The 27,798-nt window shown below is 42.4% G+C and overlaps 1 protein-coding gene across 5 annotated transcripts in view; it reads left to right on the top strand.

Annotated features, from left to right (window-relative positions):
• ablim3 (actin binding LIM protein family, member 3) overlaps window positions 1-26,228 on the top strand; it is a 45,737-nt gene extending 19,509 nt beyond the window's left edge. For 2 of the 5 annotated variants that reach the window (XR_005706635.1, XR_005706633.1), the window contains exons 3-21: window positions 1,320-1,503; window positions 4,938-5,053; window positions 7,708-7,834; window positions 8,039-8,132; window positions 12,251-12,338; window positions 12,527-12,585; window positions 12,701-12,772; window positions 14,684-14,845; window positions 16,269-16,395; window positions 17,565-17,660; window positions 21,361-21,495; window positions 21,702-21,772; window positions 22,013-22,181; window positions 23,339-23,368; window positions 23,676-23,731; window positions 23,972-24,038; window positions 24,147-24,157; window positions 24,246-24,325; window positions 24,993-26,228. Coding sequence is in view for 1 of the 5 variants with exons in the window: in XM_040120571.1 (XP_039976505.1) it covers window positions 1,320-1,503; window positions 4,938-5,053; window positions 7,708-7,834; window positions 8,039-8,132; window positions 12,251-12,338; window positions 12,527-12,585; window positions 12,701-12,772; window positions 14,684-14,845; window positions 16,269-16,395; window positions 17,565-17,660; window positions 21,361-21,495; window positions 21,702-21,772; window positions 22,013-22,181; window positions 23,339-23,368; window positions 23,676-23,731; window positions 23,972-24,047; window positions 24,243-24,325; window positions 24,993-25,106 (1,859 nt within the window). In the remaining 4 variants the exon portion in view is untranslated. Of the gene's footprint in view, window positions 1-1,319; window positions 1,504-4,937; window positions 5,054-7,707; window positions 7,835-8,038; window positions 8,133-12,250; window positions 12,339-12,526; window positions 12,586-12,700; window positions 12,773-14,683; window positions 14,846-16,268; window positions 16,396-17,564; window positions 17,661-21,360; window positions 21,496-21,701; window positions 21,773-22,012; window positions 22,182-23,338; window positions 23,369-23,480; window positions 23,732-23,971; window positions 24,048-24,146; window positions 24,158-24,242; window positions 24,326-24,992 lie in introns of those variants that run through there. The other 3 variants (XR_005706634.1, XM_040120571.1, XR_005706636.1) reach the window with 3 other exon arrangements.
• The last annotated feature ends 1,570 nt before the right edge of the window (window positions 26,229-27,798 follow it).

Consider the following 27,798-nt stretch of genomic DNA (forward strand, 5'->3'; position numbering starts at 1 on the left):
AGTGGGTGGATTTTCTTATCTTTGGACAGAAGCAGGGGGAAACAGCTAGCCTGGTTCTGTCCAAAGGTAAAAATGTACCTCCAAAGTTCACCACTAGCTAAGCTAAACTAGCTGCTGGATCAAGCGGAGATGCTTGATACATATTTTCCAACAATTTATCAACCCCCAGCCCCTTATTCTACTGGGCAGAATCGGTCAGTTGGTGCATGTGTCATTACGAACGGAGCTGTTACTGTACATGATGGTTGTAGTTGTGTTACATGATAACTGTAGTTGTATATTTACGGTGCCAGTGTCACAGCAGGGGTGTAATCATTGGGTCAAGATTATAATACCCCTATAGATTGCCAAGTTCAGAAGTGGTGAAGGTTTACATTCCCTTGATGCTGATTTCAAGATATCGTCTGTTGCTTTAAACATTTTTTTAAAAACCTGACATGTACACATTTGGAAATCTGGATTTGCTTTACACAGCATGTGACCTTCATCAGTGCCATATGTGTTAGGTCACAGCATTTCTTTTCCAGCCCGGAGGTTACAATAACTGTCAGCTCTTCCTGTTGGTAAACCGCAGAGACTGGGCAGAAACCAGAGACCAGCAACCACACTGGCCACTGATTCGTGAAAATGCCTCTTAGCTATACCATTACACTCACTGGAGTTCACTCTCAGTTGCATGGCAAAGTGCTGTAGCACACATTGTCTGCTTAGGATATACGGTATAGAGACACACACTGCACACTCACCTTGCGCATACGCAGCAAATGATTTCAGTGTCTACCCCATTGGTATGTAATGAGTCTGTAGTCAATGTTCTGGTGAGGCTGGGAACTTTTGGTTTGTTGTTTTGTCTACCTCTTCAAATTGTTTAGCACAAAATGACTTTTCCACTGATTATATCATTATATTCCCATCAGAGCAAATTGGCTCACCACTGTGGGGTGCTGAATAACTTCTCCAGCAGCCATGTGTTAAGACAAACATACACACAGCACAAACAAGCACCAATGCACTCTCAAACAGGTAAAAAGGAAGGTGCTCAGGCTGAAAAAAACACCACACACAAGTGTTCTGAAACAAAATATGAAAAAATTGAGAAGAATATGACTTGCAAATACTGTTGACCTCCTTAATACTGCTGAGTGTTGTGCTATTGAATTTGGATTTTAAGAATACATGACAGAAAATGGAAACCTGAATGTGTTTTTGGACATTGGAAAGCCACAAATAGCATTTCTAATATCCGCAGATTATTCCACGTGCTTTACTGTTCACTGTGTGCTACCCTCTCACTTTCTTTCCCCCTGTCCTCTCCGCAGTGTGTAACTGTGATCTTGCGCGATCCGGCTTCTTCCAGAAGAAGGGCGAGTACATCTGTACAGCAGACTATCAGCGTCTGTATGGTACACGCTGCGACCGCTGTAACAGCTTCATCACAGGAGAGGTGGTCTCCGCTCTGGGACGCACGTACCACCCCAAGTGCTTTGTCTGCAGTGTTTGCAGGTATACATCCACGCACACACAAACAGGCACGTAATCTCACGTGTGAAAGGTCACAGTAGCACATATGGTTGGGCAACACGGGGGCAACATGAGCATTAATTCGTAGTTGTGCTCTGCAACCTAGCAAATGTAAGTCCAGTATTCTCTTTAGCTGCTAAATGCTCTACTATGTTTACCAGCTAGTCGCTAACATTGTCTTCCATTTGGCATGTCTTATACAGTATGACGCTCTACGCTGTGAGATATAGAAATGTATCAATTTGCTACGTCTATGACTCTGAGGTATAGCCTTCCTGTATCTCTGGGTAAAATACAGATTTGTTTCCACAAATAAATTAGGACTGCATTTTGGTAATGATAGATTTTTATGGAGCTGAGTGGAACTACAGTCGGATGTTACCACAAGCGACCCACTTCATATCTCATATAGCCATTTAATCCATTGTTAACATAAAAAAAAGGGATTAGAGCATCTTTAATGTGTGGTATTAAGCAAAAACAGACATTTCAGTTGGCTTATTTTATCCATCAACAGTCCCTCAACTGATTTTCCAGGGAAATTGGTTTATCATGACATACAGCATGTACTGATAATGCTTTATAAAGTGACATATAATGTAATAGAGGATTTAAAACCACATTGTCCACCCAGCTACTCAAGTATAATACTCTACATATAGTAACTATGTATGCATTGTTCGCAATACTTCATCACCTCTTTATCTGTGCTGTTCTGTATCAGCTCTGTACTGTGAGGAAGCACAGAAGTGATGATTCACTAGTGGAAGTGGCCTGTTAGAGGACAGTTGGAGCGAGATGTCTGCTTGGAAAGCTCAAGCAGCCTGTGGTTTTTCCTTAGTCGAGAAACGATTCCAAAAAGAGAGCTGACCTGGTGTTTCACGCTGTTAGATTCAGCAGAAGTAGGCCATCTCTCCTCTGAACTCCGTCAGCCCCATCAGAGGCTCCTCTTTCTACTTCATCATTTCACTCTACTTGTCGCTCTCTTTCTGTTTCATGTTTCATCCTCAAAAGGTCCCTTTTCTCTGTTTACTTTGCATATACATGCATGGTATGTGGGAACACCCATCTCTCTTGTGCTCTACCTCCCTTCCTCCCTCCCTGTCTGTTTTTTTGTGTTATAAGGTTTACATAAGAGTGATCTTTAGCTCCCTCCCTCCAGGAGGGTAGTGTTTGTCTGTTGTTGTAGCTGCTTGACATTGGCTGATAAACACGCGGTCATGCCCAGTAGTCGATGGCAAAAAAAACTTAACTGACACCAATTGGTCGGAGACAGTCAGTTGAGCAGTCCTGGCACTGACAAGGATGTCTGTGTATGTGTGTGTGTGTGTGTATATGTATGTGTGTGTGTGTGTGTGTGTGTGTGTGTGTGTGTGTGTGTGTGTGTGTGTGTGTGTGTGTGTGTGTGTGTGTGTGTCTCTGTGTGTGTTGTCAGCTTATGTGGAGTCAACTGGAAGAGACAGCAAGAAGCCGAAGGGTGAATCTCCTCTTTCCTGCTCCATCTGCCCTCTGTCACATTGCTCGCAGCCCTTTCTTGTACCACCTCTTTTTTCTCATCCTCCCCTCCTGTCTTTCTTCTCCAACCCCCTTCATCATCCTCATTATTCCCGTCATCATCTTCCTGTCCTTAATCATCATCCACATCCCATCGTCTTCCTTTTATGTCTCCGTCATTGTCCCTCTTTCTCTTTGTCATCACTGCCTCAGCTCTAACGAAGGCGGATTGCGAGTCTTACTTTTCTTTTTGTTTTTTAAAAAGCGGCGGTGATCAAAGCCAGAGGGCATATCCTTAAAGCCAGAACTAGCTTTACTTTTGTGGCCAGTTAAAAAAAAAAAAACATTAAATATGTAAACATTAAATTTTTAAAGCGCTGAGGAGGGCTGACAAGGCAAGAGTGTCTTGAGGGAGTGAGAGCAACCCACAGGTAAAGACAAGGTCAAACACAGACTCACACGCTTCTCTGCTCCATCACAGCATTTTGTGCCCTTCCATTGGACTCAGACTGATCAGGCACTTATACATGTAGAAGATTTAGCCATGCTTGTAAGTGGACACAGATACCTCAAAGACGAAAAGCGTCATGTATCAAGATCAGACTGCTCTAGCTTTCTGCATTTAGCTTTTTAGCTCAGTGCAGTTTGTCTGTTAAATTAAAATCAAAAAACTGTCTGAGTTACGAACAGATGGTTTATCTTGGAACCGACTGAAGGGTGAATTTAAAATTAAGCCTAAATGAATAATACGTGTTATCAGTTTTCATTGACTTGTGTCCATTTCAGTAATTACCGGGGCTTTTGTTGAATAATTTGTGTGCTGAAATGTCTCTGCTGGATCATCTGTTCTGCTTGCTGTTTGTCCTTTCTGTTTTACGCATGGACATTGCCCTTCTTTGAATAATATAAAAGCACAAAGAAGCAAACCTGGAATACTGTATGTGCCAGTTTGCTCCACATACACATATATTCAGACAGAAACAGACAGTTGTAAAATACTCCCAGCTCCCTAGAAACATTTTCCAGAGCCTCCAAAGCTGCATGCACTGTATATATTGTACAAGGCTCTATCCATGCTTGCCTCGGTACATCGCTAAGTGTGTACAAGGATGGAGCGCTCTCCTGTGCACTGACTATGAGCTCTGCTGGAGACTCTAGCCTCCCTCTGGGTCTTGGCAGCGGCTCCAGGCCCCGGTGGGGGAGTAAAAGGATTACTGCCGTCTATGTCTTTTGAACAGCCTTCCCTAAGCCTTTTAGCTCCCCATTCATTCACACATCCTCCCCAGTCATAAAGAAATCAATCTGTCTCCTTGAAAAGCAGAGGGAAGAGAGACAAAGCAGTGTACCATGATATGGTAAATTTAATTTTGTTTTGCTGTCATGTTGTCCGCCTGTCCGCATGTGTGCGTGTGTTTACTCTTCTTTACTGTAGTGTGGTTTTAAAGGAAAAGAGTGACCTGGTGGCACCAGCTGTGTAACGCTCGAGCTTGGAGGACAGACTAAGAGAGAAAGAGGCGGTTAAGATCAGTATGCACTCCACACAGTCTTCCTAATAAGTTTTCATTCTCACTGAGAGAGCCAGTTTTCCCTTTAGAAGCCCGTGGCATCGTCACATCATCAGCTCTTTAATCACAGAGCAGCCAGGTGCGCCTGAAGCAATCAACGTCCTATTTACCCTTCGGCTCAACTGTTTGCAAATGTATTTTCAAGTTCATGGAGGATGTCAGACTGTATTCAGCTTGTGTCAGCAGGATTATGGCCTGTCTGTCACCCAATCATGTTCCTGCTAGCCCCCATTTGTTATTTCCATGTGTACACTTGGATGTAATGTAAACACACAGAATCACTGCAGGCATTTTCATCCCCTATTGTGTGCTGGTTTTCTAATTCTCTCTCTCTCTCCATTTTTTCCCCCTCCTCAGTAAACCTTTCCCCATCGGAGACAGAGTGACGTTCAGTGGAAAAGACTGTGTGTGCCAGCAGTGCTCGCACACACTCGTCAAGTCAAATGAACCGATCAAGATCCACGGGCCCAGCCGTAAGTCCGGCGTCCGCCTCGCTCTGTCCATTCTGTTAAGGGTCACCAGGCGCTACACTGCACTGAGTCTAACACAATGTGTCCATTAGGCCCATTTAGCTCATTTAGCTAATCAAGTGTCTGTCAAATCAGGGTCCTGATCTGTCGAGCTGATCTGCCAGCTGAGAATTATGCAACACAAACAGACACATCATCTATTCATTACCGTCAACACTAAACAGGCAGAGAATAGAGGATCTGATGTATTCACTGCACATCTGGTCACATATTCATTTACATAATTAAATCAATATTTTTTGCGTTATTAAACAGGCCCTCTCCTTTTTTAGTATATAGCAAGAAAATGACAAATATTATCTCACAACAGGGCAACAGTGATTGATAGGGAATCATTTGTTAAGTGTCACATACAGACAGCAGGCTGCTGCTCACTGGCTGTGCAGTAATAACAGATGATAGAGAGGCAGTGAATAACCGTCCTCCCATATCTCTCCGTTCAGGAGAGTAAAACCCAACGGCTCCCCAGGTAAATGTTCATCACGTCACTCCATCTTATGAGGAGGCAGACTATGAGACGGGACACAGAGTGCAGACACTAAGTGTAATGCATTGGCTGTTACAGTCTGTTCCTCTGTAATTTTGTCAAATGAGCCAAATTTTTAATAATGCAAATATATGCTCAGTGTGGAAGTGCAAAATTATTATTTGGGGGATTTGAAAGCTAGAACCAGGCACTAAAAATAACCTGGTGGAAATCATTATTAATTGATGTTTGCTCATTTATGCACTGATGAACTCAAGTTTCATGTCGTAATCCTCGATTGTGTCTTCTTATTGGAATATTGGAATTTTCCAATATGGATAAATAACTTGCCGAATTTAGTATATCTGAAAAATACAACACCTAGACTTAACAATGCTCAGCTGACTACAGTTGAGGCCTGGAATACTTCGAATTCCATGTCATAAATTTATATTGGGGGCCTAAGGGCTAAGTGTGTACCATCTAAACCGCAATGTGTTTGAATCAAGTTGAAGAGCTTTATTGCATGTAATCCTCCTAAATCCCCACCTCCATTTTCTGTCTTCCTCTTGACTATAGACGAAAATGCTCTGACCAGATGTAACATATTCTGCCCATCAGCACCTCTAAAGCACAATAATTATGATGCTATGTTCTATTTTTTTTTTATCCAATGAAAAACCAAGGTCTAAAAATTAGTGGTTTTGCGGGAGGCTGTGTGCAAGACTATTTCAAGAAAAATATTTTTTGTTACCTTTGAAAAAGAGCCTTGCTAGATTTTTCACATTGTTTCTGTTCTTTATGCTAAGCTAAGCTAACCAGCTGCTGGCTGAAGCTTCATATTTAACGGACAGATTTATCAGTGGTGTTGAGCTTCCAATCTAACTCCCATCAAGACAGCGTTCAAGCATTTTTCCCAAAATGTTCAAATGCTAAAGGATAAATTAACACTAAGTCACAAAGAGAAGTAAGTTAATGCTGCTCCACTGATGTCTGCGGGTTAAAACTTTAAAACATGCTCCACACCTGGCACCACCCTGCCTTAGTGATGTAATACTTTGCTTTTGAAAAATAAAAACACCTGCCATGTCATCAAAGATTAAGGTGTGGTCAGAAATGCAACAACAGTGCAGAAGCAGTTTTGAGTGCTCTCTCCTTCAGTGCGACTTTTTGTGGACCGTACATTAATAATTCCTTATCACAAGCTCTACATGATTGTAGATGGTACCAGTTTCATTCAGTGGCTAAACTGGGAACTGTATCATAACTCAGTAGAAAAACAGCTGTGCACAGTAACAGTCTGGAGCTGAAATCCTGGCCCTATAGACTCACCACTATCACCACCGAAGGACAGTTATGATCTGTTTGGACTGCAGAAACCCGACTCAATGCACTGCAGTTTTTTTTTTTAAACTGCAAAACACAGTTTTTCTCGGCTGACAGGGCAGAGTGGGTTGGTCCCTTGGGCCTCCAGGCTTCTCTCAGGGGTAGCAGACTGGATCAGAAAAGGTTAAGCTGAGCCAAACATCTTCCAATTGGAAACAAATGGAGCACTGACCTTTTTTCAGCATTTTGACATTCTGCAGACGTGCATCATTTGCAGCCCCTGCACTGTCCTGCTCCTTTCAGTGGTCAATAACGCCTGCTGGGAAGTCTTTTTGAGGGAAATGGAATGTACAGCTTGTATACAGTGTGTGTGTGCATGCGTGCGTGTGTGTGTGCGAGGAAAAGGGACAGAGAAAGATACATACATGTCTCATATGAGGGGAATTTTGTGCAACTGTTTAGCCCTGAGGCTATTACAGTGATATTTGCTTCCTGCCTGCACTCAGTCATGTTTAACAGCGCTTACAGTTGAGAAGAGTCACAGCTCTGCAATATCCCGCGTTAGACCAGCTATCGATTAAGGAGGCGGTTGTGCCAAAGGGGTAGAAAGCTAAGCGTAGGAGCACAATAGGTGTTTAAAGATGTACAATTACCCCGTCTCACTCCATTTCTCTTTGTCTGTGCTTCTACCTCTCCCATATTCCCTATTTTCTCTCTTTCTCTCTGCATCTTTCCCCTCTCCCTCTTCTTACCCATTCATCGTTTGGTCTTGCTGCTTTTTCTCGCACACTCTTTTTTTCTCCAGACTGTGCTGGATGTGGAGCCGAGATCAAGCAGGGTCAGTCTCTCTTGGCGTTGGAGAAACAGTGGCACGTCAGCTGCTTCAGATGTCGGACCTGCAGCATGGTCCTCACTGGAGAATACATCAGCAAGTGAGTGTGTAAGAGGGGGAAAAAAAACATTAGCTTTTATAAGCTTGTCTCACTCAAAAAAGACATGCAAATTGAAAAAACTTCCTGCAGTGCTTTTGATGGAATAAACACTGCACTATTCTTTATATCCAGTTTTTATCTAGAAAAGATAAACTGTGCATTTGACACCCTGCAGCAGCTTCATTTATATTTTCTGTATTGCAGGGATGGAGTGCCATACTGTGAGGCAGATTACCACGCCCAGTACGGGGTGAAATGTGAGACCTGCAGCAGATACATCAGTGGAAGGGTTCTGGAGGTGAGAACGGGACTAGATTTCAACATGAGATGGTGCTAATAGAGATTTAGCCAAACATAAATCTGCAGCAGTGCAGAAATCCAAATTCTGAGTTGACTGTGGTAACTGAGCATAATCATCGTTATCAGAAATGAGCAGTTGCGTTTTATCATCAGCTCCGTTTAAGCCCCGCTGTGCTTTAGGGAGTGGGCGACTTAAGATTGGGGGGTGATAAAAATTGTGTGCTTGCTTTACTAAACCAACACAAATTCAGCCATATCTCTCTCTTCTACTCTTTCTTCTATCACCACAGTTGATCAGGACGCAGGCCTACCTGCAGTAACAGGAGGCAAAAAGCTAAATTGAATCATAACAACGTGTAAGGAGTTAAGTGGAAAATTGAGTTATAAAAAGATCAGAGAGTAAAGAGTTAGGGGAAAGATGGAAGGATAGGAGACACAGAAAACAGTTTCTGCAGGGATAGAAATTCACATTTGTGCTTTGCGTGCTCTTACGCTGAAGCAATTTTAGAAAGAGATGGAAGGAGGAGTCAGCAGTGGAGAGGGGAGAGCAGAGGAGATGAAGCGGAGATGGACAGAAGAAGAAGTAAGGGAAAATAATGAGGGGAGTGATAAAGTGCAGATGCTAATTAAATGTTTTGGAAGAGTCTCTGGAGTGTGTGTCTTGTCATCTGGATCTTGGTGAAACGGAGCAGACGTAGTAAAACTTTGCCAGACAGACAAACAGACAGATACAGACACACACACTCACACACACAGACACACAGACACACACACACACACACACACACACACACACACACACACACACACACACACACACACACACACACACACACACACACACACACACACACACACACACACACACAGGGCCTTTTTGTCCCCGTGCTCCTTTGCTTGTCAGAATTGCTGGTGTAAAGTGCTTTGTTCCTGACTGTCAGCCTCTCTGGGCTATTTATAGACATGGGGACACATCAGCCTTTATCTGCAAAGTCTCCCTCTGTCTCTCTTTTCCCTCTATGTCTCTCTCTCTCTCTCTTGCTCTCTGAATGTGTGTGCAATTGCGTGCATAGCATCCATTCTTTTCTCCTGTCAAATTTTAATATCATAATGATGCACTTCTTATAGATGCAGCACGCAAATGATTCGACACACAGGCAGTCTGATCCAGAGGACTTACTCCCCAGATATACAGAATACATTTAGGAACAGCATAACATATAAATTCCTTCTGGGCACTTTTACAGATCCAGTGTTTGGCTCCAGATTCATTCAATTTAGCTTTTAGTCTTTTAATGACAATGTACATAAGTTTCAGTCACCTTTCAACTAAAAATTTTCGTCTGTTTATCAGTGAAATCTTTCTCGTCTTTGTTGTGTACATTTATCTCATTACCATTTTATGAAAATAATCGTGCTGCTTCGATGTTTTTATAGTTTGTCCCAGCTTTTTCATTGTCGCTTCTTGCTAGTTTTCAGTGGAATTGTAGATGAATTTCCATAAATCTTTAACATTTTTCATTCCAATATCCGGTAATGTTCACTAACATTACTGGCAGAGACATAACGTTACTGAATGCAAGATGCTGCTTATTAGTGCAAGCTCCAAAAACAGCCTCTGAAGAAAAAATATTTTTGAGCAATGGAGAATAATGTTTTATTAATCACAAGGATGCAGAGTGTGATGCCACAGATGCATGCAGGTTATAATAATACTTTGTTTTTAAAACGCTACCTTTTCCATACGTCTGTCTTTCACGTTATTGTTTCAATTTATTTGCAGATGAAAAATTTAATATATTTCATCATATTTCTGTTTTTTTTTTGGGCTAGTTTTTATTTAGTTCAGTTTTCATTGTGAAAAAGGTCAACAAATACTTTTCATCATAGTTTCGTTAACAAAATAACACTGCACAGATGCCAAGTGTATCTGTTTAAAATATCACTTCACCTACAGTTGCACCAATAATTTCTCCAGTGGTGTAAGAAGTATTCAGATCTATTATTTAGGTAGAAGTACTAAAACCACACTGTAAAAATACTCCGTTACAAGTAAAATTCCTGCAGGGAAAATTTTACTAAAGTAAAAATATGTAAGTCCAATCAGATGAATGTACTTAAATCATAAAAGTAAAAGCACTCAGTGCAAAAAAATGGCCCTTGTGACTGTAATACTGTAATATATATTGTATCATTATAGTGTTGGAACTCATGCATTAATGTGTAAGCAGCATTTTACTGTTGAAGTTGGTTGAGGTGGAGGTATTTTATGTAGGACTGTGATTACTAATTATTTTCATTCTGGATTAATGTCCTGATTATTTTTCTGAATTAATCGATTTGATTGATAGTTTGGTTTGTAACATTTCAGAAAACAGCAACACCTTCACAGAGCTTGTTTTTTCCAACCAACTGTCCAAACCCCAAAGTTATTTAAAATAAATTATGGATATTAAAATAATCAAAAGAGAAAGAAGAAGATCCTCACATTTGTGAAGCTGGAACTATGAAATATGTGGCATTTTGCTTTCCAGTTAATATTCTATCAATGTACAAAAAAATGAATTGACTGATCATTTCAGCCCTTCTTGTAGATATTGTTAGGTACAGGGTTTAATTCATAACATAGCATCATATTTAATAAGCTTTTCATATGTTTTGTGTGCAAAAATCTCAATACGTGAAGTAACTAATCAATTTCTCAAATTTGTACTTAATGTATTTAGTTACGTTCCACACAGAATTTCTCTTTCTCTCTCCTACATTGAAAACCCAGACTAATCTGTCTGGGTTTGTGGCTGTGTTGATGAGTGAACTTGTTCTACAGGGTCCCTCTTCAGTCCAACTGTCCAGAGCCAAAGGTTGTTAGTTTAATGAGAACTTTTACAGTAGATGGAGTTAGGGAGACGTAAAGGAAGGAAGCAGAAGACAAAGGAGCGTAAAACATTCATTTCTTCCCTTTCACTTCTTTTCTTCTCCCTACTGCCTCATTTCCAATAAATATAGCAGCCAATTATTGTCTCATTAGAAATGGTAACAGCAGTTGGTGAGCCGATACCTTATGACCATAGCCGGTAAATGCACTGCTGCTCGGAAAGCAGGGGAAGGAAATGCGGCATCCTCTCCTGCCTTTTTCTTTCAGAGTAACTTGAGACAGACAGAGAGAGCGGGGATTTGTTAAAATGCAGCTCAGCTACAATTAAGAACCATACATTGGTGGTTCTTGGAGAGAGTACATTCGTCAAAAGAGCCTGATTCCCTGTAGATCACTGAAAGGTATCAGCTTTATGAAAAGCAGGAAAAATCAGGGCAGTGTAAAATGACACAATACCGCCGCACACTCTCTGGGTGTGTTCAGATGAAACAGTTCAGGTCTCCTTGAGACAGGCTGCGTGTCAGCAGTGCTTCTATAAATAGAAATTCTCTAGAAATAGTGTGTCGGGGAAGGCAGAGGTGATGGGACGGGGCCACGCCTCAGTCGTCGGTCCTAGTGGAGACACATGTGAGAAACATCACGATCGTGAACTGGACTGGATTAATGGACAGGCCCAGCAGTGACATCATACTGCATCATTTCATGTGTCCATTTCACTTGCACCATGTTTGTTTGTTCGTGTTCCCTCGGGGCGCTTTGAACGTCCAAGGACATGCATCGCACTCTTGTGTCCCTCACTTACATGACCACCTACTTCTCTCTTTCTCGCACACAGACACGCACACACACACGCACACACACACACACACACACACACACACACACACACACACACACACACACACACACACACACACACACACACACACACACAAGGTCAGTAACCCTTTTCTGTATGTTGCTGACCTACAGGGATCTTTGCTCTAATCATGGCAATGGGGGAGATTGGGTGGTAGCTGCTATCATGTGATTGCTGCTCGCTGATGGACCAACTACAGGCTATACAATGATGTCTCAATACATTATGAGGCGATTGGTGGTCAGGTGATATACATAGAAAACATATGGAGACGGTGACCTGGGGGCGCAATTTTTAGATTAACATTTTACACTGTGAAACTGTTTATAATGATAATTTATGCTCAGTTGCACCTCTTCTCTTCTCTTCTCTTCTCTCACAGGCGGGAGGGAAACACTACCATCCGACCTGCGCCCGCTGTGCTCGCTGCAACATGATGTTCAAAGAGGGAGAGGAAATGTACCTGACAGGTGAAACTCATCCGCACGCTGACATGCTCACACACACACACACACACACACACACACACACACACACACACACACACACACACACACACACACACACACATACTGTGGAGTACACTTGCCAGTGTAGATGAATGCATGGCATGTGGGAACACCCAACACCACTCTGTATTTCTCTGGCTGTTCTTCAGGATGTGAGGTGTGGCACCCATTATGCAAGCAGGCAGCGAGGGCAGAGAGGAGACTCAGGGTGAGGCAGAGTGAATGAAATGAAATGAAAATGTTAAAGTAAAATGAAAACTGTAATTTCCTGACTGCATGCTCTCTCCCCTCTCTACTTTTCTTTGTCTATTTGTACCTCACAGCACAGACGCCTGTCAGAGACCTCTATCTCCCCACCAGGCTCCTCAGTGGGCTCTCCTAGCAGGGTTATATGTGTAAGTAACCTATGACTCTGCAGCTTTTAGTCACTTTTAGCTGGCACTGTCACTGAGCTTCCCCTAAAAGCACAATTGCTACCCCAGAAACACAAGCATTAGGCTTGAATGGTTAAGCACTAACCCGAGAGGCTGCTCGCTCCCTTGGCCTGTCCACTTGTCTGTGTCCTACCTACTCTGTTGTCATTAGTCATGTGGCAGGAGTTAAAAATATGTGGGAAATATAAAGTATTTTGCTGTCTCCCACACACAATGGTTTTCTTCCTTTTTCCCATTTTTTCTCATTGCAAAACCAAGATTAACACAGTATTTATGTGTAACACAGTATCTAGGATGACCATCTTCAGTCATCAATGCCCTGAAAGCACTGATCTGTTGATTTGCAATTCGAAAAACGTGTAGACGTGTGGATTAGAACTAGGCTAAATCTGGTTGAAAACTAAAATTTCTTAGTGATGTTAGCAGCGTGGCTCTAGAGATGGCAACGCCAGACTGTCAGCCAGTCCCCCACTTTGGTCCAGACTGAAAGTTCTCAACAACTGTAGGATGGATTGTTATAAAATGTTGTAGAGACATTTATTATCCTCAGAGGATGACTCCTTGTGACTCGTAATGTTTTGGTGATTCCTTGAGTTTACAATTGGCACCACCAGCAGATGAAAGTTATCAAATATCCGGTAGGTAAAGTAGGTACTCCTAATGCACACATAGGCTGCTTACTATGTATAAGAAACGGAATGAAACCACAGAAAGTCAAGGAACATTAAGGTGTTTCATTAGAGTGCAAAAACAAAAAAGGTTTATTACCCTACCAGACCAATGCACATTGTCTGAAGGATGATATTCCTCGGGTCTTTGGCCCTGGGCTTTTTACTTTAATTGGAATTTACTTAGGAATGAAATTCTGAGGAAACAGCTATGCGGTGTATACACATTGGTATTGTTTTTAATTTTGAAGCCACAGTGTTAAATGCTTTCATTTTTTGCACTTTAATAAGGTGCCTTAAATTAAATTAAAAAAAAAACAATGGTAACGTGTAACCTAAAGATTCCAAACTTTCATATTTCAACAAAATTTATCCCAGTTTGAACCTACTAACCAAGACACGTTTTGATGTGAAAATCAACAACTTAGTGCTATCAGTGGGTGTGTGCGTGTGTGTGTATGTGTGTGTGTCTGTGTGTGTGTGTGCGTGTGTCTGTGTGTGTGTGTGTGCGTGTGTGTGTGTTTGTGTGTGTGTTTGTTTGAAAAAGATGGAGGCTAGTTGAGGAACAGGCCAGGTTTATGTGAAGGTTGTCGCATTGTGCACTCCAGGGTTGGACCAGTTCTACTTCAAGACAAAGCACTTCAGCCAGATGTGGAACAGGGTCCAGCCGTGCTGCTTGGCAGCCTGCTGCTGCTGGTGTTGCTGCATGTTGGCACTATTAGCGTGTCTAGGGTTGTCTGCATGCACACGGGAGTCACCGCTCTGCCCTGCTCTCACCTCATAATCAGTGACCTTTCTGTTTAAGGTGATGGACGAGGGAAAAATGCAGCAATGTAAGCACGCTTGTTGTCCATACTGTCTCCTCGGTCTCTCTCTCTCTTTCTCTAGCTGTCTTTGCTTCCCCTCCTCTCTCTCTCACACATGCTGTGCCCCTGAAGGTCAACAACTTACAATGCTGTCAGGTTCTGCAGCGTGCATGTGTACCTTTTGATGAGCACACATGCACGTCCTGTATGTGCATGTACAGATGAGTTTGTGCTCCGTCAGCTCTCTCCCTCTCCTCTCACCGCTGCATGATCTGCTCAGAGTCACTGGTGGAGTTTCCATTCTGCTTTGTTACCGTGCATAGTCCACGTGTTTGATGTTGGGTCTCGTTGCTGTCGTCTCTGTCTTTGGTGGGTGTCTGTGTGTGTCCTCTCTCCAGGCCAGAGTGGAGAATGAGATCCTAGATTATAAGGACCTAGCTGCCCTGCCAAAGGTCAAGGCCATATATGAGGTCCAACAGCCAGACCTCTCATCCTCCTCATACCAGCCCTACCACAGATACACCTCTGATGACAGGCTAGACACTTACAGCTATGGGGAGGTACTACTGCTGCACACACCAGGCCAAACTTAGCATTAGTCTCATCATTTGTCTGATTAGTTTTCAGATGGAGTTTTGCTGGTGAGAAGTGTGTGTTTTCATAACACCTCAGTCATGTAGTACAGTATTTGTTGAGCTCATTGTTTTCATTTTTTATTTCACAAAAAGATTTTTTTTTAATCATCCAGGGAGTTATTGGTATTCATTTTTAATCATTTTGATTTGGCAAAATGTCTTTAAGACAAATAATTGGATTCAAAAAGACCATTCGCCAAGGTAGTTTGACTGTTCATTGTTTTTTATTTTAAACTTACAACAAGAGACTCTGATGTATGATCCAGAGCTTTTCCCTTTTGTCTCTTAACTGTCAGTTACGGGGAGCATCTACTCGGTTGTCAACGTAGCGAGAGGATCTTGTTTACTGTAAAACATGGTGAACTTTGTCATTTTGCTGTAATTTTTGGTCACATAAAATCAAGATGAAAATGACTTTTAACCAAACTTCTTTTAAAATGGTTGGTATTTTTCATTGAAATCTGGTAAAAATTGAAAACGATGAGCGCAATGTTTTTATGAATATTTTGTAGTATTTGTATGAAGTTACAGATTGGTGGATTTTGCTGCCTAGATACTGACAGTTCAATTTAGTGTCTGGTAAATGGCTTATTAAAAATGGAATAGTTTGAATTTCGGGAAAATACACTTCTTCTTGTGAGAAGATCGATACCACCCTCATTTCTGTCTGACTGGAAACAGCTAGCCTGGCTCTGTCCAGAGTTTAAAAAAATCTGCCTACCATCACCTCTAAATCTCACTAACTAAGCCCAACCAAGAAATAGTTCCAGTACCTAATGTCCAGTAAAACCGCAACTTGACATTTTTACATTTTGGTTTATGTACAGATAAAACAAAAGAGATATAAGGTGTAAATTCGTGAGCCTAAGACAGACCTGAGATAGGTATCCATCTTCTCTCCAATTCTTGGCAAGAAAACAAATATTATTTATTATTTTCCAAAATCTCAAACTATTCATTTCACCAACTTTAAAATCATTATGTGGCTGTAATCCATCACTTTGTTCCATGCAGCAAACCCCACCAAAAAGCATAGATTGAATTTAAAAAGACTCTTTTTTTCCTGTGGTCCTGTTAATAAAGATTGTATATTATATATAGTTTTTCTTCCCCTCTTGTGCTACAGTACAAAATAATAATTCTTTTGTCTGTACTGATTCTCCAGTCACTTGGGACGCTGTCTCCTTATTCTCAGGTAAGCATTCCTCCTCCCAGTGTCCGTAGCAGAGCACTTAGGACGAGTTTAAACAAGTCAACTGTTGTCATTTTGGGTCCTCACTAAGCCCTTTGTCTCCCTGTGGCCCCCTGCTCTTCTTTGACTTCCTACATGTCTCCTTTGTATTTCTAGGACTACGACAGCCTGGATGTGAAGCAGAGGGGGTGCTCCAGTCCAGGTTATATAGACTCGCCAACGTATAGTCGTCAAGGCATGTCACCCATCATGCCTCGCTCTCCGCAGCACTATGGCTACCCTGGTGAGTCATCTAGCGTTCACTCCTAGTTGTCTGCTTATAACTGCTGAGCTTAGTATCAGACTGTTGAAAAAAATACTAAATCAAGTCGATGATGTTGTACTTAATGTGAAACGTAATTTTAACCAAGTTAAAGCAGTAATGAAGTTTCTGAGCAGAAGAATTCCTTTTGAATTTTGGGAATTATCTCATTGAAGTGAAGTCGTTTAAAGGATTACTACAAAATTTTGGGAAATACGTTTATTCACTTTCTTGGGGAGATATTGATTGAGAAGAGCGATACCACTCTTGTATCCGTCCGTTCAATGTGAAGATAGTGCCAGCAGCCGTTTAGTTTAGCTTAGCGTAAAGACTGGAAACTGGACTGGAAGCTAACCAGGGTCTGTTCGACGGTAACTAAATCCAGGTACATACTAGCACCTCTGAAGTCTTACTGTCACCGTCAGGTTGCCAGGCAACCAGTGGAGACTTCGGGGAGTTACTGCTCCTGGCCAGAAAATCGTTGTGTACACTCCCCGTAAAACGCTGATTTGTCTTCAGTTTTATTTATAACCCGAAAAAAAAAGAAATAAAACATATTAATCAGTAAGCTCTGGGGTTGCTGGTCGGCGGATTTTGTTATTTATGGACAGAGTCAGGCTAGGTGTTTCCCCCGTTTCCTTTCTTTATGCTAGGCTAAGCTAACTAGCAACTTGATGTAGCTTCAAATGTAGTGTACAGACACGAGAATGGTATTATTCTTCTCATCTAATTCTGAGCAAGGAAGCAAATATTTTCCAAAATATTGAGCTTTCCTTTTAACGGAGCGGCTTGCCATTTCCATCTTTTTGTCATCATCACTATTATATAATACCACAAATATGCCCTCATATAATATCAGTGTTGACAAAAGATTCAGCGCATTAGGGCAGAATGGCTAGATGTCAGAATGGCTATCTCATATGCTGCAGTTGCTCCTTGGCTGTCGTTTCATTGAACTCTTACACGTGCATTGACACTGTAATAACCACAGGCAAGTCAATGACCTTTGTCATTACACAAGTGGAAACGTTATCTGACGTCACTTTGTATTTTGAATGAGTGTGTAGGCTGTTTGGTTTTCATCTGCATGTGCTGAAGCCTTCTTTCATGCTCATGTTTCCTTTGCTGTGATTGGCTGTGGCTGGCTGCAGGCTCTGAGAGTGGCAGGAGCTCACCTTATTACGGCCAAGAGGGGCGGTCAAGCACACCCACCACAAACCAGCCCCCTAAACATTTTCATGTACCAGGTAGGACTCCTCATCTCCTACTCGCCCGACTAACAATCTCATGGACTTTTTACTGCCCGTGGAAGATTTCATCAGCCATTAATCACTAATGCAAATCATTCAGAAGGGTCACTTTAAAGTCCGCTGGAATGAGAGGGTTTGCAAATGTGACAAAGTTTAATACCGCACATAATTGCTATGGCATATTCTTCCCCTCGTACTTCATCTTTACGTTCTTTTACCTTCCACTGCCACCATCCCTCCTACCTCCACCTCCTACCTCTTCTGTCCCATCACCCCAACATAACTCACATCTTCTCCTCCTTTCACTCCTCCACGTTTCTCCTCTTTCTCTCCTCAGCCACAGGGGACCCCAACATGTACAGGAAGCCTCCCATCTATACGAGAAGTATAGTTAGCCCCGCCTTAGCCTGCCTGTCCCCGTGTCAGTTTAGTCATGCTGTGTTTGAGTACTCGATGTAGATGTTTTTACCGACCTATTGATGTTCTCCAACAGCCCCGTGTGATTTAGCATTGATTAATATTGGTGTCCCAGTTATCATCAAAATGGAAGCCATCACAAACAAAACCCAATGAATGGAGAGGATTGATGCTGAGCTTTAAAATGCACAAAGGAAATAGAGTTTGACTTGAGCAGCTTGTTTCAAAATTGAGGATAGGGATCAGTCAGACTTGTTGTACTAGCAATATAAAAGAGCAGTGTTTAGTGTGCCTGCGACAAGCACAAGTGTATGCCTGCTTCTGCGTGCAGTCCCAACAGGACGACAGGTTCTTGTCAGCAAATAGGGCTGGAATAGGCCATGAATGAAGGGAAGGTTGCTCGGGCGTGAAGAGTGTAGAGTACATGGGACTCTGAGGACACACAATTCAGCGGAATAGAGCAGAACAATGGATCAAAGCACAGTGGAAAACTGCATTATAACTGGAATTTATATTTGCTGTGGAGACTTCTTTTATTTTCTCTGCCTAGCCTTGTTAGCCAGCGGTCAGTGTGTGATTTAACAGATACTGCGATTGTGTATTCAAAGGAATTGGCCAACTCTGGAGACAGCTGTTGCATTCACTTTTGTAGAAAACAGATGGAGTTTGCGAGAGGGGAAGTCTGATTTCTTAATTGTGTGGATTTATTCAGTCGTTCAGTCAAATAGCATGGCGGCGCAGTTAACACAAGATGCTATTTTTGCCTCTTTTTTGCACAAGTCATTAAACTTAAATTCAGCTCAGCCATCTGGAGGGAGTGCTTGAGTATAAACATTCAGAAGAAAAAGATTCACTGTCCTGGTGTCACATTATAATGGAAATAGCTTTTCAGCTGAGAGTCACAAGACTTAAGATCTCTTGATGGAATATATTTTATCTTTGTTGTCGACCTGCATGTTCCTCTCTACCGTATGTGCTAGTATTTGTGGATTAATTAGTGAATTGTGTCGAACTGTACATAGACACTTTCACCCTTCTATATAATCCGGCTTTCATTAGTACATCACTGGCCTTAATGTTTCCCATTTTGGCATATGATGAAGAAAGTAATCAGCATTTCGGCATCTGCTGTAAATAGCAAGTTCAAAAACCTCTCAGCTTGCCTTGTTAGAATACTGACATTCAGCACAAACTTCTACATCGGCCATATTGATCCATTCTGGTACTTTATTCCTTCATGAGCAGCTGTTGATTATTATATCCTCCTGATTCGGCACTAACCATGATTGATCGAAGCCACGACAGACGCACGTCGAGTTGCCGTGCGCATCAAAGGCCCGTTATGTACTCATCAGTTAACAAGTTTGCTACCTGTACAGAAAAGAGGCTGTATCAAACAGAGGTTTTTTGAGTTTGTCCTTGTGCTCTGTGCAGGTAGCAAAGCTCCCACATTGTCATATCTCCCTCAGGGACACTCCAATAATGTTTCCCTTTTCTTTTCACCTCTTTTTTACTGCATCCAATCACTATTATTCACTTCCCTCCACCTTCTGCTCCACTTTACCCGATGACCTTGCCACTGTAAGTATCTCCCTCCTCCTCTCGCGGTTTCACTCACTGTTGGTTGATAGATGTTTCATATGTCTGTCTGGCGTGTGTACGGTATGTGTATCTCTTCCTATGTTTGTGATCCCATGTCAATACTGTACAAGCATACTTACAGGGACAGAATTTTCAGTCTGCTGTCAAACTTTGAGTGATTGTGTGTGTCTGTGTGTCTGATTTGCCCTGCTGCTGAGCTGGCAGTTTGTGTCCCAAAGATGAGAATGTCTACCATTGGTGTCATGCGTCATGTATATAGGAATCCAATGGATGATGGGTTGGGACTGGCATGGCTAATGGCTAACGGAGTGAGGAACCATCTATCTGACATTACACTGCATGTCGCCCCCCCACTGACTTCCATTGGCTGTGCTTTAGTGCAGAGTGGCATCAATATCATCATGGCCTCACACCACTCATGAAATGACTGTGTGTCTCAGGCTGAGCAGTAACTGAACTCACTTTAATGCTGGCTATTTTCATGCTCTTGGCTGAAATATGGATCTTCTCTGACAGGAATGGTGGGATGGTGACTGTGGTTTTGTAGAGTAAATGTACTCTCTTGCTGTAGATCTTTGTGATGTTCATTAACACATTTTCCTCCTTAGCACCGTGCACTGTCTTAAAGCAATAGTTAAATATTCTGGGGAAATACACTGCTTCACTTTCTTGCTGAGAGCTACGTGAGAAGATCAATACTCTCATTTCTCTCTGTTAAACTGGAGTCGGTTAGAATAAAGACTGGAAGCATGGGAAAACTGCAAGCCTGGCCCTGTAAAAGAGGAACAAAATCTGTGTACCCACAGCTGTAATACTCACTAATTAACATGTTATGTCCTGTTTATGTATGTTTAACCCATACAAAAACCTGGATGGCCGGAGAGGCCCCGCTCCTAGCCAAGAAATAGTCTGGCACATATCAGTAAACCGTATCTTTTTGGTTTAACACTCGGATTAAAAACAAACGGGATATAAGGTTCTTGGTGAGAGTTAGATGTGGAGATTGATGACAGTTTTGTAACTTCAATATTTTGAAGTTCAATATGAAGCTGAAGTTCAATATGAAGCTGGAGCCAGGAGACAGTTAGCTCAGCCTTGCATGATGACTGGGAGCATGGGGAAGCAGCTAGCCAGCCTTTTTCCAAAGTTATTAAAATCCGCCTACCATCAGCTCTTAAAGTTCCTTAATTAACACATTATACCTAGTTTGTTTCATCCGGTCAAAAACCGAGCACAGTAACTTCAAGTGGTCTTGTCCCCGTGAGTTTGTCTGACAGCTAGCAGAGGGATCCCTGCTTCCAGCCACAAAATAGTCGGACATACAGAAACTCCTATAAAACTGCAACACAACTTGTTTTTATACTTTGGCTTTTCTCTGGATTAAACAAACAAAATAGTGTGTTATTTTGTTTGCTCTAGAGATTCAGGCAGGCTGATTTTTCTGACCTTCACAGCAACAGGCGAGCTGTTTCCCCATTTCCAGTGTTTATGCTAAGCTATGGTAACTGTCTGCCTCCTCCAGCTTCATATTGGACCAACAGATATGAACTCCCGGCAAGAAACTGAATAAGAATATTTCCCAAACATGCCGAACTATTCTTTAAACAGAATTACCAGTTTCTTCTTTTCTCAGTTTCTGTTTTTGTTTTCTGTCCTAATTCCGTCCATTTCGTGACAGACAATCATGTGGATGCAGCCACCAAAAGCAGGACCAGTGAGGACATCCTCAGATCCTCCAGACTGTCCACCTACTCTCCTGAGCCATACACCCAGTCAGAGTCGGATTACTACCCATACACCAGTTCCCCCAAAGGTAGGATAGTGTCATTTCACTGAGTTTAGAGTGGCAGGCTGCATAGTAAACTCAATTTTTTTTCATTTTCCACGAGACCAAACGCAGACATAAACGTGCAGTTCATTTAGTAAGTCTGTGTTGTCATATTTATTCACTGTTACTGCCTTCCACTCGGAGCTCTGTGCTGAGACGAGGGAATCTGTTTTATCACTTTTCTCTCTCAGCCTATCGGGCGCCGAGAAGACGCTTCTCGACAGGAGGAGATGAAGAGAGTTGGAGTCAGAGTCTTCAAAGAGTAAGAGCTTCATTATTTTCTGCCTCACTTTCTTCGACATCGGGTTGAAGAAAGTCCCCTCCTGAGAAACACCAATAAATAATGCACTTTTTACAGTATGGTGCTTAAACTATCCTCCTTTTCTTTGTTTGCATCCCTCACCAACTTGCAACCACCGTACATTCAATTAGCAGTTTTCCCCAATGTCTCTTTCCATTTTTCTCCCCCGTCTGCCTCTTTCCTCGCCCTCTTTCCTCCCAGATCGGGAGTGGTATCGGGAGGATGATCCTAAAGGAGGAGATGAAAGCTAGATCTGGTTCCTATGACAACGACCCCTGGGGTAGTGCGAGGAATTCTCGTTGTGGGAGCAAGGAAACACTCAACACTACAGGCTACGGCACCACGGCGTACAACAACACTGTCAACGGCTGTAAGGATCCACCCTCTGCCCCCTTTGCATCTCCCTCTTTTGTCTCTTGTTCCTGGTGTTTCTGCAAGTTCAGGAACACCACCTCCAAATGTATTTCTGTGCAGCCATGTCCCTTCCAGTGTGATCACATATCATAACACGGGGGCTTTTTATGAGCCTCGGCATAAACTGTCTTTGGGGTCGTTTGGGGCTAGGGCAGTGAGGTTGCGGATGCAGGCTGGGTGGTTTATCCAGGTGGAAAGATGTTGAGATGGGAGAAGAGCTGCTGCCGAACCTGTGGTAGGCCAGCAGCAGCAGATGAGGCCTGTCATTGCTGTGAGGATATGTGATCACACTGAGTCTGAACATTTCAAGCTACAGAAAACAGAGTGTTAGACCAGGTGTGCAGCCATGCCAGATGTAATAAGCTGGACCTGAACCCACCAGAGCTGTTTCTGTTTGTAAGGGCCAAGCTTCACTGGTCGTGCAGCGTATTGGGAGAGTTATTTCAGCCCCTGACAATCAGACACCAGCCTGTCTTCAACTCTATCCAGCTAATCCCCCTTTAGGTACTTCCTTTCACTTCCTTGCCCCATCTCTTTCCCAATCTCCATCTTTTTTCTCCTTCTCCCTCTCCTGAAATCGCTCTCTGTACTCTGTAGTTAATTCTCTATCTATCCATCCATCTATCTGTGTATCTCACTCTCTCCCTCTCAGAGCTGGTGTCCCATACCCTGTTTTATTTATGAGCAGTAAGATCTCTCATTAAAGGCATTTCTCAGATGGGAGGGGACACAACTGAACCGGACTCTGTTGGCTGCGGTTGAAAGGCAAGAAAAGGCTTGTAACCATACAAGCTGTGTAGTGCGATTAGATGGTGGAGCACGCGGTGTGTTTTGCGCTGGTGTGATTGTATGTGATTGCTCGGCCTCTTTCTGCCTTATTGGCCCTTTGATGTTTCTTATTCCTCCCAGGGCTGGACGGGTACCCGACTCGCTCCTTTTCTGTTTCTTTGTTAAGCCTTTTAACCAGGCAGGTGGCTGACAAATCTCTTCAGCCATTTTCTGAATATTTTTCATGGAATCTAAACAAAATTTAGAGCGGGGCAGATTAAAAATGCTGCAGCATTTGTGTTTTTTGCAGTAAGGAAGATGCCATCTAACTTCTTTATTTCACAGCTTCCCGATCTCAGTACAGCAGCGTTAGTGGTAAGTTTATCATTTATATTTCATAAACATTCTATAGCTGTTTTTAAATGTATTTTTTTGAATGGAAGCTGGCATTAGTTCATCATGATTGATGGATTTGTGCTGGATTCAGTTACTTCACATCACAAAGCTCCAGTATGATGTGCACACATCTGGAACTTTGGGAACATTTTGGTTAGTCGTGAGCGCCATCTTCTGGCATAGACCTGCCACTGTTTTCTAATTTCAATGTGCCGAACTGCATGAAAATTGAAGCAACTGCTGGCTTGACCAAGGTGATATTTTACTACTGTTCTCTACATTTTAGATTTTGTTTGTAAGTCCTCCTCACTACCTGGATATGGACGCAACGGCATCCAGAGGGTGAGACCACAGTGAGCGAGACATAACATGAAATGATTAGCTTTTTATATTTACATACAGGCTTTGGACTTATTTCTGACTCATCTTTCACCTTTAAAATTGATTCTGTTTTGTTAGGCAGCTGAATAGTGTCCCAGTGGTTTTGATTCCTAGAGCTTACGTATTTATACACAATATTTTAGTCTGAAAAATGTGTCCGGCTGTTCTTGTTTAACTCATTGTCCCCTTTTGCACCTGCAGCCTCAGAGTGCAGACTGCTACCAGTACCAGTACCACAGTGGCAGTGAGGTCAACTGGGGAAGCAGAGGTCATTTCATATCAATTTAAAACACCTACGCCTTATTAGATTAAGGGAAATAATAAAATGGTTTTTCTCTATTGTACTGACTTGATAATCTTTGTCTTTTTCTTCCAGCAGAGTACAAGGTAAGGTTTTACCACAATCGCTTATTACTTCCATCGTAAACATGTCTCTGAAGTCTGATAAAGCATGGCTGCCTCTCCTTCCCTGCAGATTTACCCCATGAAGCACTGATTGTCACCACCAGAGGGCGCAACAGGCTGCCCAAAGATGTAGACAGAGCCAGACTGGAGGTAAGTTATGAATGAGTCAGTAGGTTAACTGTGCTGGGAGGACAGGGGCCCTGGTCCAGTGAAACACTAATGAAATGGCCAAGGTTTTAGAGATACTAAGGTTATAAGTCTCCCCGCAGAACCACACCCACCAGAGAATACTGTGACACGCCACCAACCAAATTCTCTATTTTGAAAAAAATGCCCATTTCACTTTTTAACATTTATATTTTACATTGTGGTCTGTATGTACAGTAATTCTGGGTGAAAAGACTCAATTCTATTTTAATTTAATGTATATAAACATATGTAATATGCAGTGTTGGAAAAGTTTCTTGAAAATTGTAATCAACTCATTACACCAGTCTCAATGAAAAAGTCATTAATATTAACAGTAACTTTAGTAATTGCTCAGCACCAAAAGTAATGCGTAATTAATGGATTTCAATTTGCAATCCTTCTTTCTACTCATGACTTTAAAAAAGTAATCACATTACACTGACGCATTACATTGGTAATATGTGTGCAGTCGCTGAATGTTTACTTGTCTTTTTGCCGTTAAAAAATATTCTGGAGGATATGACCACGGTGTCCTCAGTGGTACCTACAGACCTGTTGAAAAGAAGAGCGTAATAGATGAATGTGAGACTTAACGTGATAACTGCACTTCATCTCCCTTGGTTCTCAGCGTCACCTGTCCCCAGAGGAGTTTGTCCAAGTGTTTGGTGTGACAGTGGAGGATTTTGACCGGCCGGCTCTGTGGAAGAGGAATGAGCTAAAGAAACAGGCCCGACTCTTTTAGTATTGTATGGACATCCGTGACTGTAGGAAGCAAAGAGAAAGGTAGGAAGACTTCCACTCAGTTTCACTGCCGTGGCCGAGAACCCGTTCTAGATCTCCTCATACGACCAATCAAATTCCGGTCACACCAGCGGGGACTTCTGGGAAGCCGAGGGGGAGGCCGCAGACACGTTACGCACAGATGGACTGACAAACTGTTACACGGTTGCCGGTGCAACTGTGGCCGTGTGCTGGAGTGGAGTGTATGTGACAGAGACTGTAGTACACTAGTGTTGTGCTTTTCTTAAGCCTGAAGGACGGAGGAAGGCATGACTGTGCCCGTATAGGACCACACGAGGGGATGTCTGTGACCAGAGCCGCAGTACTACAACACATTGAGGAGAATTTTGGCTTTGCCTTATTTGTGATGCTCTCTTAGTTATGAGTGTGCAGCACCAGCAATCTGAATGAGTAGAATGTAGATACAGTATATCATTTATGACACTTTATCAGTGTGAACGATGACCTGAGAAGAAGGAGTGTGTGAGCATACAGCATCGCTTTGCTTTGGATTCAAAGGGGGCATTTTGTTCACCTATTCCCCTGTATTTGCGCTTTCACATTGAATACCGTGTCCCTCTGGTTTACACTAATTGATACAGAAACAAACACAAGGCGATCTGAGGTGGACACAACTTTTTCAAATGTACGTGTGACCTGCATAGATTTGTGTGAAAATGAAAACCAAAGTGAGAATGCAAATATACAGATGAGCAGATCGGTTCCATGTAATGTTCTGGTTCAATAGCTGAGGGTCATCAATAGATACAGTCTACTGTGCGGCTGTATGGTAACCTAAAAGAATGTGAAATCCAGTAGATTTGATAGATAAAGGAAACACCAATTCAGTTCTCCTGTTCCACGTTTTCCAGCTCATTGCAATAGAATAATGACTAAATGTTTGAGGATGAGGACCGTAGTTGTCCATACACTTACATTCACTGTTATTATATTCTTTTAGAACGAAACTCTAATCATTTTGTAGCGACAGAGATTATATTCACACACAACGAAATGCTTTGCAAGGTATTTGCCACACTGACAAAGATCCAGGGTTGTTGAAGACTCTACTTCCTTTGAATACTGTAATTTTGGATTTTGTCACTAAATGTTAAACTTCAAATCAAAATCAGTCTCCTCTCTTTTGTTCATAATCGAAAACCATCCATTTTAATATAATTCCCTAAAGGATCAGAAGATCCGTACCACTCTCATGTCTGTGTGATAAATATGTAGCTGGACGGTGCCACGGGGAAACAGCTCGCCTGGCTTTGTCCAAAGGTCACTAGCCTCTCTGAAGCACATTTATGGCCAAGTTGGATCTGTTTATATATCACATTATATTCTGTAATATGTACAAAAGGTGTAAGTTTTGTGATAGATGGATAGATGAAAGCATAGAGCGCTGAAGATGAATCCATTAAAAGGTAAGTCCACGTTTCAATTCACGATATATTCAAGTGTCCCGGTCGTCGTGGTTTGCAAAGAGCAGAGTGTTAACAATCCAGAATAAGGCAAGTTTAGTCCAGAAGCAGTTCAATGTCAGTGGGCCCGGCAAAAGCAGTTGAATTGTAGAGTCTGATGTACTTCTTGCGGCCACAGTTACTTCATTTGAAAGATCAAAACAGAACAAAATGTGAAGGCTATGGTTTGGGACTGCTTTCTACTTCATGGAGTTCATTCCATCACGTTCAGAAAGAACCTACTCTGTGTGTGTGTGTTGCGTTAACCGGTGTGACCGATGGTCCTTGCTCCTCTCCTCCGGGTGGAGGCGCTGTAGGACCAACAAACAGCAGTGGCCACTGACGGTTTTCCATGGAAATAAGAAGATAAAGAAACATCACTGGAGATGTTGCATCCTATCAAGACATGATGTTTGACCGTGTGTGTTGATCAGTACAATGATTCCGTCACTCTACAGAGTTTACAAAGACCCGGTCCCGCAGCAAGGGGGCTTTGGTACCCCAAGACGTGATCCCAACGAGTTAGGAACGAGCGGGATCCGACCAGGGCACCTCAGGGTGGATGGATTTCATGCAGTTTGGAATAGCTGAGACTAATGCGGGCAGGCCTCGAGAAAGTAACTCAACAACTGCGTTTTCCTTTTCTGAAGTGTTTGAATTCTACTTCTGTTCCACTTCAATTCAGAGAGAAAGGTTGCACTTTTTACTCCACAACTCTAGTTGAATCTGGGCCTGAGCTCGTCTTGACTGGCTGAGACCTCTGCAGGTGAGATGCGACGTGTCATCAGAACGGACCTGCAGATTCCATGGTTGCCATGTGCTGTCTCCAGGTGCATCTTCTACCAATGAGCATCGTTTAAACACAAACAACCTTTCTAACGGTCAGAAAGAACACGGTTTGCTACTTTCACTCGAGCATTTCGTTAAGAGAAAGAAACAAAGGAGAGTTTGCATCTGGACATCCACTGAACACCTACTGACGTCGCTGAGAAGAAGAAGTGAGACTTTTACACTTTTGTTGTTTTCAATATGTTTTGCCGTTGAGACTTTCAGACCCTCCAACATTCACATGAAACTGCTAATATTGGCAAAACGTTCATTGAGCAGTGTACACTAGAAAAATGGGACAGACCGTTTTGACTGAAGTTTGAATAAGGAAACCCAAAGCTGCTTTCTCGGTTTGTTCCCCTT

The sequence above is a fragment of the Xiphias gladius genome, chromosome 23, assembly GCF_016859285.1.
Source record: "Xiphias gladius isolate SHS-SW01 ecotype Sanya breed wild chromosome 23, ASM1685928v1, whole genome shotgun sequence".
Taxonomy (NCBI): domain Eukaryota; kingdom Metazoa; phylum Chordata; class Actinopteri; order Istiophoriformes; family Xiphiidae; genus Xiphias; species Xiphias gladius.